The sequence below is a fragment of the Nomascus leucogenys genome, chromosome 14, assembly GCF_006542625.1.
Source record: "Nomascus leucogenys isolate Asia chromosome 14, Asia_NLE_v1, whole genome shotgun sequence".
NCBI classification, from domain to species: domain Eukaryota; kingdom Metazoa; phylum Chordata; class Mammalia; order Primates; family Hylobatidae; genus Nomascus; species Nomascus leucogenys.
The window spans coordinates 48,116,989-48,139,437 of record NC_044394.1 but is presented as its reverse complement, the minus strand read 5'-3'; the positions used below and the strand labels follow the sequence as shown (position 1 = coordinate 48,139,437).

At 42.6% G+C, this 22,449-nt stretch overlaps 1 protein-coding gene across 1 annotated transcript in view; it reads right to left on the bottom strand.

Annotated features, from left to right (window-relative positions):
* VWA3B (von Willebrand factor A domain containing 3B) overlaps positions 1–18,248 on the bottom strand; it is a 225,647-nt gene extending 207,399 nt beyond the window's left edge. Inside the window, exons 1-2 of the mRNA XM_030827864.1 lie at positions 18,053–18,248; positions 7,287–7,514 (exon numbers count right to left, since the gene is read on the bottom strand). Coding sequence (XP_030683724.1) covers positions 7,287–7,482 — 196 coding nt within the window. The 5' untranslated portion in view covers positions 7,483–7,514; positions 18,053–18,248. The remainder of the gene's footprint in view (positions 1–7,286; positions 7,515–18,052) is intronic.
* Positions 18,249–22,449: the final 4,201 nt, after the last annotated feature.

Sequence of the window (22,449 nt, the reverse complement as noted above, 5' to 3'; positions counted from 1 at the left end):
TCAGCAAATGTAAAAGAACAGAAATTATAACAAACTGTCTCTCAGACCACAGTGCAATCAAACTAGAACTCAGGATTAAGAAACTCACCCAAAACCGCTCAACTACATGGAAACTGAACAACCTGCTCCTGAATGACTATTGGGTACATAATGAAATGAAGGCAGAATAAAGATGTTCTTTGAAACCAATGAGAACAAAGACACAACATACCAGAATCTCTGGCACACATTCAAAGCAGCATGTAGAGGGAAATTTATAGCACTAAATGCCCACAAGAGAAAGCAGGAAAGATCCAAAATTGACACCCTAACATCACAATTAAAAGAACTAGAAAAGCAAGAGCAAACACATTCAAAAGCTAGCAGAGGGCTAGAAATAACTAAAATCAGAGCAGAGCTGAAGGAAATAGAGACACAAAAAACCCTTCAAAAAATTAATGAATCCAGGAGCTGGTTTTTTGAAAAGATCAACAAAATTGATAGACTGCTAGCAAGACTAATAAAGAAGAAAAGGGAGAAGAATCAAATAGATGCAATAAAAAATGAAAAAGGGGATATCACCACTGATCCCACAGAAATACAATCTACCATCAGAGAATACTACAAACACCTCTATGCAAATAAACTAGAAAATCTAGAAGAAATGGATAAATTCCTCAACACATACACCCTCCCAAGACTAAACCAGGAAGAAGTTGAATCTCTGAATAGACCAATAACAGGCTCTGAAATTGTGGCAATAATCAATAGCTTACCAACCAAAAAGAGTCCAGGACCTGATGGATTCACAGCCGAATTCTACCAGAGGTACAAGGAGGAACTGGTACCATTCCTTCTGAAACTATTCCAATCGATAGAAAAAGAGGGAATCCTCCCTAATACATTTTATGAGGCCAGCATCGTCCTGATACCAAAGCCTGGCAGAGACATAATCCAAAAAGAGAATTTCAGACCAATATCCTTGATGAACATTGATGCAAAAATCCTCAATAAAATACTGGCAAACTGAATCCAGCAGCACATCAAAAACCTTATACACCATGACCAAGTGGGCTTCATCCCTGGGATGCAAGGCTGATTCAACATACGCAAATCAATAAATGTAATCCAGCATATAAACAGAACCAAAGACAAAAACCACATGATTATCTCAATAGATGCAGAAAAGGCCTTTGACAAAATTCAACAACCCTTCACGCTAAAAACTCTCAATAAATTAGGTATTGATGGGAAGTATCTCAAAATAATAAGAGCTATTTATGACAAACCCACAGCCAATATCAGCCTGAATGGGCAAAAACTGGAAGCATTCCCTTTGAAAAGTGGCACAAGACAGGGATGCCCTCTCTCACCACTCCTATTCAACATAGTGCTGGAAGTTCTGGCCAGGGCAATCAGGCAGGAGAAGGAAATAAAGGGTATTCAATTAGGAAAAGAGGAAGTCAAATTGCCCCTGTTTGCAGATGACATGATTGTATATCTAGAAAACCCCATTGTCTCAGCCCAAAATCTCCTTAAGCTGATTAGCAACTTCAGCAAAGTCTCAGGATACAAAATCAATGTACAAAAATCACAAGCATTCTTGTACACCAATCACAGACAAACAGAGAGCCAAATCATGAGTGAACTCCCATTCACAATTGCTTCAAAGAGAATAAAATACCTAGGAATCCAACTTACAAGGGATGTGAAGGACCTCTTCAAGGAGAACTACAAACCACTGCCAATGAAATAAAAGAGGATACAAACAAATGGAAGAACATTCCATGCTCATGGGTTGGAAGAATCAATATCGTGAAAATGGCCATACTGCCCAAGGTAATTTATAGATTCAATGCCATCCCCATCAAGCTACCAATGACTTTCTTCATAGAATTGGAAAAATCTACTTTAAAGTTCATATGGAACCAAAAAAGAGCCTGCATTGCCAAGTCAATCCTAAGCCAAAAGAACAAAGCTGGAGGCATCACACTACCTGACTTCAAACTATACTACAAGGCTACAGTAACCAAAACAGCATGGTACTGGTACCACAACAGAGACATACATCAATGGAACAGCAAAACCCTCAGAAATGATGTCACATATCTACAACTGTCTGATCTTTGACAAACCTGACAAAAACAAGAAATGGGGAAAGGATTCCCTATTTAATAAATGGTGCTGGGAAAACTGGCTAGCCATATGTAGAAAGCTGAAACTGGATCTCTTCCTTACACCTTATACAAAAATTAATTCAAGATGGATTAAAGACTTACATGTTAGACCTAAAACCATTAAAATCCTACAAGAAAACCTAGGCAATACCATTCAGGACATAGGCGTGGGCAAGGACTTCATGTCTAAAACACCAAAAGCAATGGCAACAAAAGCCAAAATTGACAAATGGGATCTAATTAAACTAAAGAGCTTCTGCACAGCAAAAGAAACTACCATTAGAGTGAACAGGCAACCTACAGAATGGGAGAAAATTTTTGTAACCTACTCATCTGACAAAGGGCTAATATCCAGAATCTACAATGAACTCAAACAAATTTACAAGAAAAAAACAACCCCATCAAAAAGTGGGCGAAGTACATGAACAGACACTTCTCAAAAGAAGACATTTATGCAGCCAAAGAACACATGAAAAAATGCTCATCATCACTGGCCATCAGAGAAATGCAAATCAAAACCACAGTGAGATACCATCTCACACCAGTTAGAATGGCCATCATTCAAAAGTCAGGAAACAACAGGTGCTGGAGAGGATGTGAAGAAATAGGAACACTTTGACACTGTTGGTGGGACTGTAAACTAGTTCAACCATTGTGGAAGTCAGTGTGGCGATTCCTCAGGGATCTAGAACTAGAAATACCATTTGACCCAGCCATCCCATTACTGGGTATATACCCAAAGGACTATAAATAATGCTGCTATAAAGACACATGCACACGTATGTTTATTGCGGCACTATTCACAATAGGAAAGAATTGGAACCAACCCAAATGTCCAACAACGATAGACTGGATTAAGAAAATGTGGCACATATACACCATGGAATACTATGCAGCCATAAAAAAGGATGAGTTCATGTCCTTTGTAGGGACATGGATGAAACTGGAAAACATCATTCTTAGTAAACTATCGCAAGGACAAAAAACCAAACACCACATGTTCTCACTCATAGGTGGGAATTGAACAATGAGAACTCATGGACACAGGAAGGGGAACATCACACTCCGGGGACTGTTGTGGGGTGGGGGGAGGGGGAGGGACAGCATTAGGAGATATACCTAATGCTAAATGACGAGTTAATGGGTGCAGCAAAACAACATGGCACATGGATACATATGTAACAAACCTGCACATTGTGCACATGTACCCTAAAACCTAAAGTATAATAACAAAAAAAAAAATACCTTAAAAAAATAAAAAAATAAAAAAAATTAAAAAAAAGATAAACAAAATGGACAAACCTAGAGCTAAACTAAGAAAAAAGGAGAGAAGACTCAAATAAAATCAGAGGTAAAAAAGGAAAAATTACAACTGATAACACAGAAATACAAAGGATCGTAAGAGACTACTGTGAACAATTACACATGAACGAATTAGATAACCTAAAAGAAATGAATAAATTTCTGGACACATACATTCTACCAAGATTGAATTATGAAGAAATCTAAAATCTGAACAAACCAAGAATGAGTAAGGAGATGGAATCAGTAATAAAAAATCTCCTGGCTGGGCGTGGTGGCTCACGCCTGTAATGCCAGCACTTTGGGAGGCCGAGGCGGGTGGATCACCTGAGGTCAGGAGTTGGAGACCAGCCTGACCAACATGGTGAAATCCCGTCTCTACTAAAAATACAAAAATTAGCTGGGCATGGTGGCACACACCTGTAATCCCAGCTACTCGGGAAGCTGAAGCAAGAGAATCACTTGAACCCAGGAGGCAGAGGTTGCAGTGAGCCAAAATCGTGCCAATGCACTCCAGCCTGGGCAACAGAGCGAGACTCCATCTTAAAAAAAAAAAAGTCTCCCAGCAAAGAGAAGCCCACGACTGAATGGCTTCACTGCTGAATTCTACCAAACATTTAAAGAAGAACTAGTACCAATTCTTCTCAAACTCTTCCCAAAAAATTGAAGAGGAGAGAATATTTCCAAATCCATTCTCTGAGGCAACACTACCCTGATGCCAAAACCATGCAAGGTCACCACAAAAGAGGAAAACTTACGGGCCAATACCCCTGATGAGCATAGAAGCAAAAATGCTCAGCAGAATATTAGCAAACCAAATTCAATAACACATTAAAAAGATCATTCACCATTATCAAATGAGATTCATCCTAGAAATGCAAGGATGGTTCAACATATGCAAATCAGTAAATGTGATACATCATATTAACAGAATGAAGGACAAAAAACTAATCACTTCAATAGATGCAGAATAAGCATTTGACAAAACTCAATATCTCTTCATAATAAAAACTCTCAACAAATTATGTATAGAAGAAATGTGCCTCAACACAGTAAAGGCCATATATGACAAACCCACAGCTAACATACTGAATGACGGGAAAGTTGAAAGATTTTCCTTTAACATCTGGAAGAAGAAAACGATGCCCACTTTCACCACTTTTATTCACAACAGTACTAGAAGTTCTAGCCAAGGCAATCAGGCAACAGAAAGAAATTAACAGCATCTAAATTGGAAAGAAAGAAGTTAAATTGTCCCTATTTGCAGATGACACAATCTTATACAGAGAAAATCCTAAAGACTCCACTAAAAACCTGTTAGAATTAATTAACAAATTCAGTAAAGTTGCAAACTACAAAATTAACAACAAAAATTAGCAGTGATATACATACTAAAAGCAAACTATCCAAAAAAGACTAAAAGGAAACCATTCCATTTACAATAGCTAACAAAAACAAATAAAGTACTTAGGAATAAATTTAACTAAGGAGGTGGAATATATCTACAAGGAAAACTATAAACATGGATGAAAGAAATGGAAAAAGACACAAATTTAAAGATATTCCATGTTCATGGATTAGAAAGATGAATACTGTTAAAAATGTCCACACTACCCAAAGTGCTCTACAGATTTAGTGTAACCCCTAACAAAATACCAATGACATTCTTCACAGACATAGAAAAAACAATTCTTAAATTTGTATAGAACCACAAAGAAGGCCAGAATACCCAAAGCAATCTTGAGCAAAAAGAACAAACCTGGAGGCATCACACTACCCGGCTTCAAAATATACTACAAAACTATAGTAATCACAACAGCATAACACTGGCATAAAAACAGACACATAGATCAATGGAATAGAATAGACAGCCAAAAAATAAATCCACATATGTACAGTCAACTGATTTTTGACAAGGGTGCCAAGAACACACAATGGGGAAAGGACAATCTCTTCAATAAATGGTATTGAGAAAACTGTATAGCCACAGGCAGAATAATAAAATTAGGCCCTTATTGCCACCATATACAAAAATCAACTCAAAATGAATTACAGACTTAATTGTAGGACCTGAAAATGTGAAACTACTGGAAGAAAAAGGGAAAAGATCCACGACATCGATCTGGGTGATGATTTTTTGGATATGACCTCAAAAGCACAGGCAACAAAAGCAAAAATAAACAAATGAGATTACATCAAAGTAAAAAGTTTCTCTACAGCAAAGGAAAAAAATCAGAGTAAAGAGACAACCTACAGAAATGGGGGAAAATAGTTGCAAACTATACATCTGAAAAGGGGTTAATATCCAAAATATTAAAGGAACTTAAATATTAAAACTAAACCTGGTTTTTAAATGGACAAAAGTCCTGAATAGACACTTCTCAAAAGAAATCATACAAATGGCCAACAGGTATACGAAAATAATGCTCAATATTACTAATTATCAGGGAAATGCAAATCAAAACCACAATGAGATATCATTTCACTCCTGTCAGAGTGGCTAATATCAAAAAGATAAGTGTTGGCAAGGAAATGGAGAAAATGATCCCCATACACACTGTTGATGGGAATGTAAATTAGTATGGCTATTATGGAAGGCAGTATGGAGGTTCCTCAAAACGCTGAAAATAGAACTATCACATGATCCAGCAATCCCACTACTGGATATATATATCCAAAGGAAATAAAATCAGTAAGTCAAAGAGATATCTGCACTCTCTTGTTTAGTGCAGCACCATTCACAATAGCCAAGATACGAAATCAACTTAAGTGTCCATCAATAGATGACTAGATAAAGAAAACAGTGTATATACACAATTAAATACTATTCAGCCATAAAAAGGAAAGAAATCCTGTAATTTGCCACGTGAATGAACCTCGAGGGCATTATGTTAAATAAAATAACCAAAGCACAGAAAGACAAATACCACATAACCTCACTCATGTGAAATTTTAAAAATTTTATCTCATAGAAGAGGTGAGTAGAATGATGCTTATCAGAGAGGCTGGGGTGGTTGTGGCGGTGGGAATCGGGAAGATGTCAGTCAAAGGATATACCACTACAATTAGGACATCTAGTCAAGATATCCATTGTACAGTATGGTGATCATAGTTAATGATGATGGATTGCATTCTTGAAAAACACAGAAAGAGTGCATAAGCGGGCCGGGCGCGGTGGCTCACGCCTGTAATCCCAGCACTTTGGGTGGCCGAGGCGGGCAGATCACGAGGTCAGGAGATCGAGACCATCCTGGCTAACACAGTGAAACCCCGTCTCTACTAAAACTACAAAAAAAATTTAGCCGGGCGACGTGGCAGGTGCCTGTAGTCCCAGCTACTCGGGAGGCTGAGGCAGGAGAATGGCGTGAACCCCCGGGGGTGGAGCTTGCAGTGAGCCGAAATCATGCCACTGCACTCCAGCCTGGGCAACAGCGAGACTCCGTCTCAAAAAAAAAAGAGTGTGTAAGTGTTCTCGCCACAAAAAATGACTATATTAGGCAATGCATTTGTTAATTAGCTAGATACAGCCATTCGCAATGTATATATTCCTCAAAACATCGTGTTGTACATGATAAATACATACAGTTTTATCTGTCAATTTAAAAAGTAAAGAAAGGATGAAATTAAGCATTATTTAATACATGGATTGACAATTGTACATCTACTTAATACACATATATTGGGGGCACACGTGCAAGCATTTTCTACTGATAGGGATATAAGATCAAAGCAAGCTCAGAGACCGGTGGTTTTTGAGGGGCCTTCAGAGCTGATGCAGCCACCTCAAAGGCTAAATGGCAGCATGCTGGTTGTTTGTGAGTACTGTACCTTCACAATGTGGGAATCCGATCTGTGACAAAATCTGTTTCAAAGTCAATTTGTTGCTCTTAAGCCCATGCAGTTGAAGCCATTTCTCAGATGAAATGAGACTCTGCTCAGCCAAGTCTGTTTTGGTGTTACTCCATCCCTCTTGCCTCTGCAGCTGCTGCTCAGATACGGTAGAAGATGAGCCTGATTTCTCCATCTCTGAATTAAGATCTAAGTCACAGCAAACTCCTGTAAGGGCAATTGTAAACTCAGACTTCCTGAAAACTTGGAAATAATCTAACACCAACCGGGGATTGGCTTAACATGAATTATAGGACACCCATGAAATGGAATGCTATTTATCAATTAAAATTATAGATGTATATTTGATGGAAAAGAGGATAGTCACATGAATTGCTAAGAGGTATCCATAAAGTTCAATATTCAAATGTATATATATATATACAAAAACATCTAGAAAGATATACCGTAACAGGTTTAGAGTAGTTTTCTCTGTGTGGTGGTAGTATGTGTGGTTTTTGCCTTTTCTTTATTGTTGAAATGTTTGCATTATTTGAATATTTCTAAAATGGGGTTTACTTTGTTTTTGTTGTTGTTGTTGTTGTTGTTGTTTGTTCGTTTGTTTTTGAGAAGGCGTCTCGCTCTGTTGCCCAGGCTGGAGTGCAGTGGCACAATTTTGGCTCACTGCAACCTCTGCCTCCTGGGTTCAAGCGATTCTCCTGCCTCAGCCTCCCGAGTAGCTGGGATTACAGGCGCGTGCCACCGTGCCCAGCTAATTTTTGTATTTTTAGTAGAAATGGGATTTCACCATGTTGGTCAAGCTGGTCTCGAACTGCTGACCTCATGATCCGCCCGCCTTGGCCTCCGAAAGTGTTGGGATTACAGGCGTGAGCCACCGCGCCCAGCCAGAATTTACTTTTATAGTCAGAAAACTGCAAAGCTCTTCCATTTTGGAAAAAAATAAACACTAGCCCCAGAACCTTCACTACACATCTGTATTCCAATTACAATCACACCTGACATTTTGTGCCCAATGAGGATGAGAAGGATAAAACCCCGACAGGTTTTTACCTGTCGAACAGGTGTAGTGGCTAATTGGGAGCTGGTGGCGGTTGGGAACCAGACCACAGCTCAGCCCAGCTGGAATACATGTATCCACTTTCTGAATGTTTTATTGTCTGGGGCTTTGCTCTACAATTGGACTTAAGCATTCCGGCCCATGTAGCCATCTGTTCTGGGATCAACTGGACCCAAGGCCATATGCAACATATTAAACTTACCTAGACCTGCCTAAATATAGCTAGTGTATGCAAGAGGAAAGGATGGGGCCAAACTATAATGCGATCTTAACCCACTCACCACAACTGGGCAGGGCCTGGTGACCTGGAGGAAGTGTAGAAAGTTCTGCTTACTTCCATATCCAGAATTCACAATGCAGGTAAGCTGATACCCTGAATTGTAAAACTTTTTAACAATGAAAATAGGTTCTTTCCCTATTTCTTTTTTATTTTTATTTTTTATTTTTTATTTTTATTTTTTGTGAGCAACATGGCTGTTTATTTCACCTGGGTGCAGGCGGGCTGAGTCCAAAAAGAGAGTCAGCGAAGGGAGATAGGGGTGGGGCCGTTTTATAGGATTTGGGTAGGTAAAGGAAAATTACAGTCAAAGGGGTGACATTGTGGGACTGTTAGAAGAAACATTTGTCATTTAGAATTATTGGTGATGGCCTGGATACGGTTTTCTATGAATTGAAAAACTAAACGGAATAAGAGAAGGAGAAAAACAGGTATAAAAGGTCTAAGAATTGGGACGTCTCAGGACATCTGATTAGAGAGTACCTAAGGAGATTCAGCATAGTCCTGTCAGCAAAGATTATTTATTTACTTCAAGAGTTAAGAGTGGCAGTTTGGGGATAGCACCAGGAGATATCAGCTGTGACGGCTTGGAGGAACAGTGTAAACTGGCAGTGTAAACAAGAGCAGGGCATGTATGAGTAGTTGAGGATGGTGAACAGGAGTATGACTAGACAGAAGATAGTAGGGATGACAAGTTTTTCTGGGGCACAGTCTAAGTTGGTCTAGTGTCTGGAATGAGACTGGGGCCTAATAAAAAGGAGCGTCTATACAGGAGCTCAAATGGGGTGTACCTTGTAGCATTCTGAGGACAGGTCTGACTTCTGAGAAAGGAAAGTCGTAAAAGTATTGTCCAGTCCTTTTTAAGTTGGTGGCTGAGCTTGGTGAGGTGTGTTTTTAAAAGACCTTTAGTCCGTTCTACTTTTCCTGAAGATGGAGTATCGTAAGGGATATAAAGGTTTCACTAAATACTAAGAGCCTGAAAAACTGCTTGGCTGATTTGACTAATAAAGGCTGGTCTGTTATCAGACTGTATAGAGGTGGGAAGGCTAAACTGAGGAATTATGTCTGACAGAAGGGAAGAAATGACTGCGGTGGCCTTCTCAGACCCTGTAGGAAGGGACTCTACCTATTCAGTGAAAGTGTCTACCTAGACTAAGAGGTATTTTAGTTTTCTGACTCGGGCATGTTGAGTAAAGCTAATTTGCCAGTCCTGGGTGGGGGCAAATCCTCAAGCTTGACGTGTAGGGAAGGGAGGGGGCCCGAATAATCCCTGAAGAGTAATAGAATAGCAGATGGAACACAAAGAAATTATTTCCTTGAGGATAGATTTCCACGATGGAAAGGAAATGAGAGGTTCTAAGAGGCGGGCTAGTGGCTTGTACCATAGCATAGCCTTCCTTTGCTGGTGTGTGGCGATTAGGCCTGGTGGAACTGCCATCAATAAACTAAGTGTGATCACGGTGAGAAACAGGGAAGAAGGAAATGTGGGGAAATGGGGTGAACGTCAGGTGGATCAGAGAGATGCAGTCATGAGGGTCAGGTGTGGTATCTGGAATAATGTGGGAGGGGGGATTGAAGTCCGGGGCAGGAACAATGGTAATTGTGGAGACTTAACAAAGAGTGAGTACAGCTGAAGGAGCCGGGAAGCAGAAAGTATATGTGTCAGGTGTGAGTAAGAAAACAGATTTTGGAAATTATGAGAGCTGTAGAGAGTGAGTTGAGCATAGTTTGTGATTTTTAGGGCCTCTAAAAGTATTAAAGCAGCGGCAGCCACTGCACGCAGAATGAGGGCTAGGCCAAAACAGTAAGGTCAAGTTGTTTGGACAGAAAGCCCACAGGGTGCAGTCCTGGCTCTTGTGTAGGAATTCTGACCTCACTAACCATGCCTAGGAAGGAAAAGAGTTGTTGTTTTGTAAGGGATTGAGGTTTGGGAGATTAATTGGACACAACCAGCAGGGAGAGCACATGTGTTTTTATGAGAATTATGCTGAGATAGGTAACAGATGAGGATAAAATTTGGGCTTGACTGAAGTAATGGGGGCTGTCTGTGAAGCCTTGCAGCAGTACAGCCCAGGTAATTTGCTGAGCCTAATGGGTGTCAGGGTCAGTCTAAGTGAAAGCAAAGAGAGGCTGGGACGAGGGGTGCAGGGGAATAGTGAAAAAAGCATCTTTAAGATTGAGAACTGAATAGTGAGTTGTGGAGGAAGGTATTGAGGACAAAAGAGTGTATGGGTTGGGCACCACAGGATGGATAGGCAAAACAATTTGGTTGATAAGGTGCAGATCCTGAACTAATCTGTAAGACTTGTCCGGTTTTTGGACAGGTAAAATGGGGGAATTGTAAGGAGAGTTATAGGTTTTAGAAGCCCATGCTGTAGCAGGTGAGTGATAACAGGCTTTAATCCTTTTAAAGCGTGCTGTGGGATGGGATATTGGCGTTGAACGGGGTAAGGTTTTAATGGATGGTAACGGGCATGTGATCGGTTGCCAGGGAAGTAGTAGAGATGTCCCATACTTGTGGGTTAAGGTGGGGGGATACGAGAGGAAGACGCGAAGGAGGCTTTGGGTGGGGGAGAAGGGCAGCAATGAGATGCGGCTGTAGTCCAGGAATAGTCAGGGAAGCAGATAATTTGGTTAAAATATCTCAGCCTAATAAGCGAACTGGGCAGGTGGGGATAACTAAAAAAGAGTGCTTAAAAGAGTGTTGTCCAAGTTGGCACCAGACTGGGGGAGTCTTCAGGGGTTTAGAAGCCTGGCCGTCAATACCCACAACAGTTATGGAGGCAAGGGAAACAGGCCCTTGAAAAGAAGCTAATGTGGAGTGGCTAGCCTCCATATTGACTAAGGGGATGGACTTACCTTCCACTGTGAGAGTTACCCGAAGCTCGGCGTCCATGATGGTCTATCGGGCTTCCGAGGCAATCGGGCAGCGTCAGTCTTCAGCCGCTAAGCCAAGAAGGAGTCAGTCAGAGAGCCTTGGGCCAGAGTTCCAGGGGCTCTGGGAGTGGCTGCCAGGCGAGCTGGGCAGTCTGATTTCCAGTGGGTCCCTGCACAGATGGGACATGTCTTGGGAGGAATCCCGGGCTGTGGGCATTCCTTGGCCCAGCGGCCAGATTTCTGGCACTTGAAGCAAGATCCTGATGGAAGTCTTGTAGGAATGCTTGACTGCTGCGGCTTAGGCATTTTGAAGTTCTCGTATGCTGGAGGTGTGGCTGGGTTTTGTCTCACAGCAGAGGCAAGTAATTGTAACTCAGAAATGCGTTGCTGTCTGGCTGTTTCCTCTCTAATATTGTACACCTTGAAGGCGAGGTTGATTAATTCCTGTTGTGGGGTTTGAGGGCCAGATTCTAATTTTTGGAGTTTTATTTAATGTCGGGAGCAGATTGGGTAATAAAATGTATATTGAGAATAAGACGGCCTTTTGACTTTTTAGGGTTTACGGCTGTAAAGCATCTCAGGGTTGCTGCCAAACAAGCCATGAACTGGGCTGGATTTTTATATTTGATGAAAAAGAGCCTAAATGCTATCTGATTTGGGATAAAGAAAAAGGAGCATTAGCCTTGACTATGCCTTTAGCTCCAGCCACCTTTTTAAGAGTAAATTGCTGGGCAGGTGGGGGAGGGCTAGTCACAGAACGAAACTGTAAGCCGGACCCGGTGTGAGGAGGGAAGGTGATAAAAGGATTATAGGGTGGAGGAGTGGAGGCTGAGGAAGAATTGGGACCTAGCTCGGCCTGGCGAGGAGGGGAGAGGTCAGATGGGTCTGTAGAAAAGGAAGATTAGAAAGACTCAGCGACGCTTGGGGTTGGGATTGAGGGGACAGGCGGGAGGGAAAGGAGGAAGATTTGGGACGAGTTGCATTGGGCACAGAGACTAGGAAGGGACTCCTGTGTGAAAGAATGCCTGGATGTCAGGCACCTCAGACCATTTGCCCATTTTACGATGAGAATTATTTAGATCTTGAAGGATGGAAAAATTGAAAGTGCCGTTTTCCTGCTATTTGGAACTACTGTCGAGTTTGTATTGGGGTCAAGTGGCATTGCAGAAGAAAATAAGACGCTTAGATTTTAGGTCAGGTGAGAGTTGAAGAGGTTTTAAGTTCTTAAGAACACAGGCTAAGGGAGAAGGAGGAGGAATGGAAGGTAGAAGGTTGCCCATAGTGAAGGAAGCAAGCCCAGAGAAAAGAGTAGAGACACGGAGGGAAGGGGTTTGGGGGTTCTTACCCTCCAGAAAAGTGGGAAAGGGGTTGGGGCATGGAAATAAGGGATTGGGGCGCAGAGATAAGAGGTTGGGTTACTTGCCCCTCCTCTAGAAAAGCGGGACTTGCCGCTAAGAGTGAAGGAGAAGCGGTTGGGGGTTTCTTGCACCCCAGAAAGGTGGAGAAAGGGTAGAGACATGGAGAGAAGGGGTTGGGGTACTTGCCCCTACCCCAGAAAAGCAGGACTTGCCGCTAAGGGTGAAGGACCAAGGCAGGCGTCCCTGCGTGGTCTGACACCTCTGAAACGTGGGTGAGTAATCAGAGAGGTGTCCCTGCAATGATTAAACACCAAGGGAAGGCTGCCTTCCCTAGTCCATGACCAGCGCCGGAGTTTTGGGTCCATGGATAAAACGTGTCTCCTTTGTCTCTACCAGAAAATGAAAGGAATTGAAATTAAAAGAAGGGAGAGATTGAAGAGTGGAAAGGAGAAAGTGGTTGAGGGACAGTGAGAGAGGTTGGAGAAGAGAGTAAAAAGAGGCCGCTTACCAGATTTGAAATTGGTGAGATGTTTCTTGGGCTGGTTGGTCTGAGGACCTGAGGTCTTAGGTGGATCTTTCTCACGGAGCAAAGAGCAGGAGGACAGGGGATTGATCTCCCAAGGGAGGTCTCCCGATCCGAGTCACGGCACCAAATTTCATGCGCGTCTGTGTGAAGAGACCACCAAACAGGCTTTGTGTGAGCCACATGGCTGTTTATTTCACCTGGGTGCAGGTGGGCTGAGTCTGAAAAGAGAGTCAGCCTCTTTCCCTATTTCTAAAACTTTAACTGTATTTCCTAAAAGTTTCACTGTCATGACATGGAAATTCAGTCAAACACAAAAATCAGTTGGACCAAGTCAGGGAGGTTTTATAAAAAGGAGTTAGAAGTATTATCATTAGCAAGCACTTATTTAACATCATGTTATGTGCAATTTACATTCAATCCTTATAATAACCTCATGAGGTAGATACTACTCTTATTTTCATTTTACAGATGAGGAAACCAAGACAGAGAGGGGTTAATTAATTTGTCCACAATCTTACAACTGGTAAGGGGTGGAGTTAAGATTCTAAACCAGGCCATTCAGCTCCAGGATCTGTGTTCTGTGATCTTTAATGTAATAGAAGCAATGCAACAACTTCCATTTGTTGGTCCTTTTATATGCACTAGCTCACAGCTTCTTCATAACCATATCCGTTACTCATTATTAACACACCACTTACATTTGAGGAATCGGAAGCTTCGAGGATTTAAAGAACTTGCTCACAGGTTCTGCCACAGCCAGTAAGTGAGAAAAGCAGGAGTCAAAGCCATGTCTTAACCACTCTGCTATCTTTAAAATTAACCTCCTCCTGCCAGGTCTTATGGGACAAGGCAATCTGCATTCCAGTAGGACTGCATTCTAGTAGGGCCCTAGTTCCTCCTCCGGAACGCTAATCTTTATTCTCAGAGCTCAGACTCAATAAGCTTCTTGGCTTATCACTCTCAAACTTTTAAAGATAATGAGGCTGGAGGCAGTGGCTCATGCCTGTAATCACAGCACGTTGAGAAGATTGCTTGAGCCCAGGAGTTTGAGACTACCCTGAGCAACATAGTGGAGGGCTCATCTCTGCTAAATTTTGTTTTTAATTAGCCAGGCATGGTAGTGCATGCCTGTAGTCCCAGCTACTCAAGAGGCTGCAGCAGGAGGATTGCTTGAGCCCAGGAGTTCGAGGTTGCAATGAGCTCTAATTGCACCACTGCACTCCAGCCTGGGCAACAGAGCGAGAACTTGCCTTTTCAAAAACTTTCCATTTCAAAAAAACAAAATAACAATTTCCATTTCAAGGTTTATGTGAATTTGTATTGTCCACATATGTTGAGTTGCAAAGGTATACAAATTATTATTGGTGAAGATCTGGCCTTCTTTCTACAAAGGCTCAATTTGATGAGAATGTTACAATATTATTTGGAGAGCATCATGTAGGAGTGGAAAAGTTTAGAATCAAAACTCAGTGTAAGCCCATTCTGCCACTTTAAGGTGATTCCACCTCTCTAGGGTAGTAATACCACCTGCACACCCTAACTCTCAGGGCTATTCCAGGAACAACTGTGCTGATGTATAAGTTATGCATGGATAAGCACTTTATATATTGGAAACAGCTATGTGCAAATAAATGATCTAAAAGTCATGGTTCTTTAGTCATTGTATTTTGTTTCACGAGACCCACTTTCATCCCAAGCACTTTTTATCCCCAAGTCTCCAATCATATTGAGCTAGAAAGTTTAGAATCACAGAACATGAAAACAAGGGCAGACTAATATGCCTCAACTTGTTTTTGAGGATCTGTCCACAAAGACTGGAGCTGAAAGTCTTTTAAATTTGGTCAATTGTTCCAAGAAACAAGAAAGAGAAGCTCAGAAGAAATTTTTTTCTTTACTATTTCATCGTTTCCAGTTAATTTTTCTCTTCCCTGAAACATACCCACCTCCTACAATATTCTTGCTGAAGGGAGTACTAGGTTTAAAAGGGAGCACTTTTACATAAACTGCCCTAGTAAGATTTTGTAAAGTGGATTTGGGAACCTTAAAGAGGGGTTCAGAATAGTCACAGGTGTTGTTTTTAAGCTAAAGGGACATGTTTTTGATCCCAAAAAAAGGCAATCAAAACTTCTCCAGCATAGCTAAGGTACACTCACGCCCCAGTCCCTTTCACACTCATATGACTTTTTAAAAAATTAATTTTTAAAAAAAGTGTAATTGGCTCTACTGGATCTGAGAACCTGTACAGTTCAGTCTGATTCAGATCTTACCTCCAGGGTTTTGTAGCCTGAGAATATTTGTATTGTCTGAAATACAAATGGAATATTTGTATTGTCTGGGAAAAAAAAAAAAAAAAAAAAAAAAACGAAGGAAAGGGGGAAAGGGAGAAAAGCCATCTCCCAACAGAAGGAACTGTTCCACTCAAGTGGGATAGGAACTGTTCTGTCAGAGCAAGGAAGCCTGCTGCTAACAAAGGAGCCCCCTTCTCCCCACCCTACCCCCACTAACCCGCCTGCTTTCCTACCTCCAGGTTGGTCTCAGATGGCTCTCCTATTTGGACTCTTAGCCTGCAAGGCTCATTTCAAATGCCGCCTCTGCCATTAAGCCTCCCCGAAACCCCTTCACAACCTTCTGCAGCCCTTCCCTGGGAAAACCCTAACTTTTGCTATGATGCTTCATCACTAAGGTCTTGGGCACTTCAGGCTTGTCCTCACTAGACTTAAAGACAGTTCAATGACTACGGAGATGACAAACTACAGGAAGATTCTCAGCACAGGGCCTCATACGCAGCAGGCACTTTGTGTGAGAGTTGAGATGAATAAAACCGATCACTCAGAGCTACTAAGAGAATCCTGATTTTGTTCAAAGAAGGCAAATATCCACAGTGTTAATAAGGCTAATATCAGGAAACAGCTCTTTTTAAAAAGGGATATATTGGCCGGGCACAGTGGCTTACTCCTGTAATGCCCCCCTTAAAGTGCCAAAGTGCCCCCTTGGCACTTTGGGAGGCCAAGGCGGGTGGATCACCTGAGGTCAGGAGTTTGAGACCAGCCTGGCCAACATGGTGAAACCTCGTCTCTACTAAAAATACAAAAATTAGCCGGGCATGGTAACACACGCGTGTAATCCCAGCTACTAGGGAGGCTGAGGCAGGAGAATTGCTTGAACCCAGAGGGCGGAGAGGTTGCAGTAAGCCGAGATTGCACCACCGCACTCCAGCCTGGGAGACAGGGTTAGACCCTGTCTCAAAAAAAAAATAAAGAGGGATATATTATTTTCTGATAAAACTATGCTATTTATTTATTTACTATTATTCAGCATTTCCTCAGCTGAGGTTATTATAAATTGGGGAACCAAGGAACCCAGAAGTCAGAAACAACAACATACCGGAGTTGAGCACTGCCCTATGTTTCAGAGGCCATCCCAAGAACCATACATAGAGTTTGAATAGGAAAGTATTTCCTTAGAAGAAGGAGGAAGTGTAAAAGGAAAAACAAGGAAGTGAAAGTCTAAGCTGAAGATGTGGGCAGGCAAAGCTTTGGGGAAAATAGAAAGGTTAAGCTGGCAACAGTACAAGGGCCCCAGCTACCTGAAGCGGATGCTCCTGGGCTGCCCTGGGCGACAGTCTTGTGAAGTTGGCATGCCCTCAGAGAAAAGGTCCTACGTGCTCAGAGGTTCAGGGACAGTGCAGGGTTGAGAGTCCATTAATCCAGTTTAGACATTCAGTAAGCTTCTAGCTACTTTATTATCAACACTCCAAACTTCCTATACCCCTGTTAGTTTCTGAAAAAGAAGTCTGGGCTAGGTGGATATATATCTTGTGATTTAGGTGAATTTGTGAACGATGATTGTTTCAGGAAGAAAGGAAACTGGGACGAAGCTTCATGATGGATCCTGATGTAACTCTTCCCCAGAAACCCTTAAACCTCCTCCCATTTTTTCTGCCCTTAAGGGACAAGGCTTGGCTGTGATCGTTGGTTCAAACAATGTAGACAGAGACAAGGATATTGAAACGGACTGTCCCACGGTTGAGAAAATAGTCAAGAAGACAAAATCTGAGAATAATTGGAGTGCTTTAGGAGGAAGGTCATTGCTGAGAGAAACAGAGAGCTTCCAAGAAAATGAAAGGAAAAGTTCCACCAAATGGAAACTCAATCTACTTATTAAGTCTTATTCCCATATAAGGAGGGTGAAAGAAAGTGATATGATTGTGAAACCATGTAAGTGTTGCTTTGGCTTTTAGACTATACATATTTATCATTATGTACAGGAAATGTGTTTCTTCTGGTTCCTGTGTTCCCTCCAAAACCCAGGTGGCCTTCATCACCTTGAACTGCTGGTCTATGGCATAGACAGAAACTAGGAAAGCCGCTTTTCCACCAGAGCGGCAGGGCGTGGGCTCGGGTGAGGTGTGATGGAAAGAGCTCTAGAGTAGGAGGGGTCGGTACCTTGACCCTCGGCTTGCCCCGGGTAGCGGACGATTAAGTGGGCCAGGGCAAGTCACCGAGCTTTCCTGGTACTGTTTCCGCATCTGTAAAGTGGACGTGTAGTCCAGTTCGGAAATGGCATTTTTCCAAGACCTCCCTAGGCCGCTTGTTGGAAGGCTCGGCACCTCGGGGGCTCTGGCGCGGCAGGGATCGCTCCCACACTTACTAGGCAATATGTCGGGTGGAAGACGTGGCGGTTCCCGCTCAGCAGCCACCCTCCCATCCTCCCGGGCCCGCCTGACCCGAGAGGGCGGGCGAGGTAAGCATCCCGCTGGTCGATAAGGCAGTGATTCCGGCGGGCGAAGGCTGCGCGCCGGGGGCGAAGGATTCCAGCTGTTCTAGGTCTCTGTGACCGGAGCCTCCGGTTCTGAGTGCGGTCTGTTGACGACGCCGTCTCCGCGGTTGCCTGGACACGGCCAATCACAGCGCGGCTCCCGGAGCCAGCCCCGCCCACAGAGCGCGCCCTCGCTGGGGCGATGGCTGCGGACCGTGGCCAAGGGGGCGGGGCGCCGAGGCCGTCACCGAGCCAGGTGCGGAAAGCCGGGGTCCGGAACCACCCGGGCAAGGACGACCTCCACCCCAGACCCCCAAGCAGAGGCCACGCTAGAGGGACAGGGCGAATGGCGTTGCCCCTTGCGCCTACTGTCAGTGGGAAAATTAACAACAGCGGAGAATATGAATGAATGAATGAATGAATGAATGAATGAACAAACAAATACACTGATGAGCTGGGCTAGAAATATAGGGTGCGAGCAGATGGGGGAGGAAGGCGCCAGAGGCCTAGGAGGCGAGGAGACTGCGGGAAACGCTACAAACGAACTTCTTTTCATACTTTTCAGTAGAGCATTGACCCCTGTGTAGTTTTAATTTTCACCTCAGCACTGTCAGGCGATGCCCTCTTCCTTGCACAGCTCAGAGAAAGAAGCTTTAAAAGAGGTGGTGCAGTTCGTTGTAGCTCAGCCACTGGACGTGGGCGGAGCTGAGACCGACAGAAGGGACAGGGAGCTGCAATTTTGCAATTGTGGAGGCAGGGGCTGCAGTTGCCAAGAATTTTCTTACCTGTTTGACATGAATATTCCTATAGGCATTATTTTCTCCATTCAGCTTTGTTTTTAACCTTTGTTTCAGTGTTACCTTATGAATTAAGCAAAAGGCTGTAAATATATTCCTATTTTTCCAGTCACTAGGAAATAAAATTGTGCTTATGAAAAGTATCTTTAAAATCTTAATAAAAGACCCCACAGTAAGTATTGTTTTTAGGTTATTGGGATAGTAAACGATTTTAGATTTTAAAATTGAAGAACTGACCAGATCATTTGCAGGTTTTTCAAAGAACTAATAAAACATAGTTAATGTTAGAACTGAGTAATTCTGTCCCCCCAAAAAAAGTCTGCTTCATCCACAGAGATTTATTTATCCTGCATTCTTTTAATGCCTCTATCATTTAAAGGGTACTGAAAGATTTCATTCCATATCACAAATCATTCCTGGCAGTTATTAGTTTATATATGTTTGGCCCTGCAAATGAAACCTGCCATCCACACCACCAAAAAACAAGCAAGAGCTTAATAGTACTGAAGACTGTTCAGAAGGGAGTAAAACACCAGCCTTGCCCATGTTTGCCAATGACCCATTAATCCTTGCTGTCCCCACCCTGCCACACTAATATTCTTGGGTCACGGGGGTGAGACAGAGCACACAGCAACACAGAGCCAAATGCCCTGCCTCACATGGTCACGCCAGGCACTCCTGTTCCCACCTTCACCCCATGCCTGCTCCTTTCCCTAGGACACTTGCCACATACGTGCAAGTCACCAAGATGATCTGTCCCTGTCTTTCATGTTTATGTGCCTATAAGCATACATTCTGTTGAAAATGTGAAACATTACTTAAATTGTAGAATGATAAGTGAGTAGAAGTTTAAGGTCATTTTGAAGCATTAAATAGTTGACATGGACTTCAGTTTAGCTAGTTACAGAATGGTTTGCCTCATTTTTGTTGAGTTATTTGAAATAACAAAAGCTTTAGCACAGTGGTGATACATTATTATACTGAACTTTTGACAAATTTGTTTTGAATTTACATTTTTACAGATAATTTATGTCTTTCCTTAAACCTCAGTAATCGACATTGATCAAATCACTGCCATCCTTGATGTCAAACTTCTGGACTTTACCATTAAGGGCTCAGATTATACTTTCAGATTTTTTGCTCATTTTCCTCCAACACAAACCCCCATCCCGGAGAGACCCACCTGGTCTCTGCCTCTGAGCACAGATGACTTTACTCAGGCCACCCAAATTGCCACAGTTTGGGAATCACCGTCCCTTCAGGATCACCTCTAGCTCTTCTCTCTCTCTCCCCAAAGCCTTCCCATGGATGCTGCGGCCCTAATAACTTCTACCTGTACAGTCTCAAAGCATCACTTGCCAGTACCACACTCTTGGCAACCAAGCCTTTAGTTGTTATTTGACCTTTGTGCTGTTTACTTTTCAGGTTGAATGGGTTTTCCTTTTCTTTATACAAGTCTATCACTGCCACTGCTTGGGCTTATGGCCATGATCAGAATGTTTGGTGGGGGAGGGAGGGTGATAAAGGAAATGAAGGGAGGAAAAGCAATTTTCCTAAGCCCACCGCAAAAACTGGAACCAGAGGAAACAGAGAATGTTAACTCCTTGTATATATGTGTGAGAAAGAACCTGAGCTGGAATTAAAACAGAGGCACTCCCTCTGAAGAGGAAGGAGAAACTGAGAGAGTGAGGCAGTTCCTGCTGTACCTTTGTTAGCTCTTGTGGTGAAGGGAGTTTTGGCCATCGGGGCAGACTTGGGAGAGGTGGGTGGGGACAGGAGCCATCAAGGGGAGGCAGAGATCAAACAGAGGTTTTTCTATGCTGTGATGCTCTTGAGTTCAGCATTCATTATTTGGGACAATGAATGTAGACTCATGGCTCTCAATCTAACATCTTTGATGAGGATCAGAGCTTTTTTTCTAGCCTTGGCAAAGACTATGTTCACTTTTACCAGACTGAATTAACACTTAATCATAGCTAGAATGTATTGAATGTCAGACCATGTTCTAAACACTTTAAATATGTTACATCATTTAATACTTAGAAAAGCTCTTTGAGGGAGACATCATAATTATCTCCATTTTCTAGATAAATAAACTGAGACAGAATATTAAGCTGTTTCTCCAAGGCCACTCAGTGGTGGTTCCAGAATTTGAACCCAGGTAGCCTGACTCCGCACCCTGCCCTGTTAATTATATGCTGTGTTGATCAACTGTTGGCTTCAATTTTCTCCAAAAGGAAATTTCTGTCATCTCAGTCATACAGTGTTCATTTGGTGCTTGATACTAATGGCACAGTGAAACCTCCCTGGATTTAAATGGGTTTTTAACGAGACATATTTCCAGTTTAAATGGCATAAAGCAGGTCTATTTTTAAATTATCCTCCCCAGCCAGGCACAGTGGCTCACGCCTGTAATCCCAACACTTTGGGAGGCCAACGTGGGCAGATCACCTGAGGTCAGGAGTTCAAGAACAGCCTGGCCATCATGGTGAAATCCTGTCTCTACAAAAATACAAAAATTAGCTGGGCATGATGGCGGGTGCCTGTAATCCCAGCCACCTGGAGGGCTGAGGCGGGAGAATCACTTGAACCTGGGAGGCAGAGGTTGCAGTGAGCCGAGATTGTGCCATTGCACTCCAGCCTGGCCAACAGAGTGACACTCCGTCTCAAAAAAAAAAAAAAAAAAAAAAAAATTACCCTTCCCCCCACACTTCTTGTTAACCAATTCCTTTGTAATGTGGCATTATTTTAAAATGAGCCGGATGCCTTGTAGGGTACTAACATATCCCAACAGCAAATTAAGAAGAACTGAACAACAATATTTTATATAAACAAAAACTCTCAAATATTTGGAAATTTCAAATCACTCTTCAAAATAGTTACTGATACTAAAACCTAGCAAAGACAACACTCTTAGAATGAGATTTTGATCTCACGGGAATGATATTCAGGAATGGACTCAGTCTTGCCTTGGCGTGGTCATCATCTTTCTGCAGTTCCTGAAGATGAGCAGCACGATAGACAATGGCAGAAGGAGATAAGGAATTTCCTTACTTTAAGTGCCTCTAACTCTAGTACGGGGTGACCTGGCTATGTGGGCACAGGACTTGGGCACTAGGCTGGAGCCTTTCTCTCTTCTAAACTCAGATCTTTCCACCCGCTCCTTGCCAAGACTGGGAGGATGAATGAGCAACACTGCTTATGAGGGAGGAAGAGAGATGAGAGATTCTGTCCATAATAAGTGATCAGCTCCAGTTTGTTTGTCCTCCTTTCTCCCTGGAGAAAGAGCAAAGTACCAAAGGCAGAGCCACACAAGGGTTTGTAGCTCATAAACTTGGCACCATCAACATCCTGGAATCTCATCCAATTATATCAGTGTTCTCCCTTCTTGAGGAGTGAAGAAGAGAGAGGAACGCGAGAAAGAGTTTAACATTAAAAGAATTAGGGCCGGGCACGGTGGCTCATGCCTGTAATCCTAGCACTTTGGGAGGC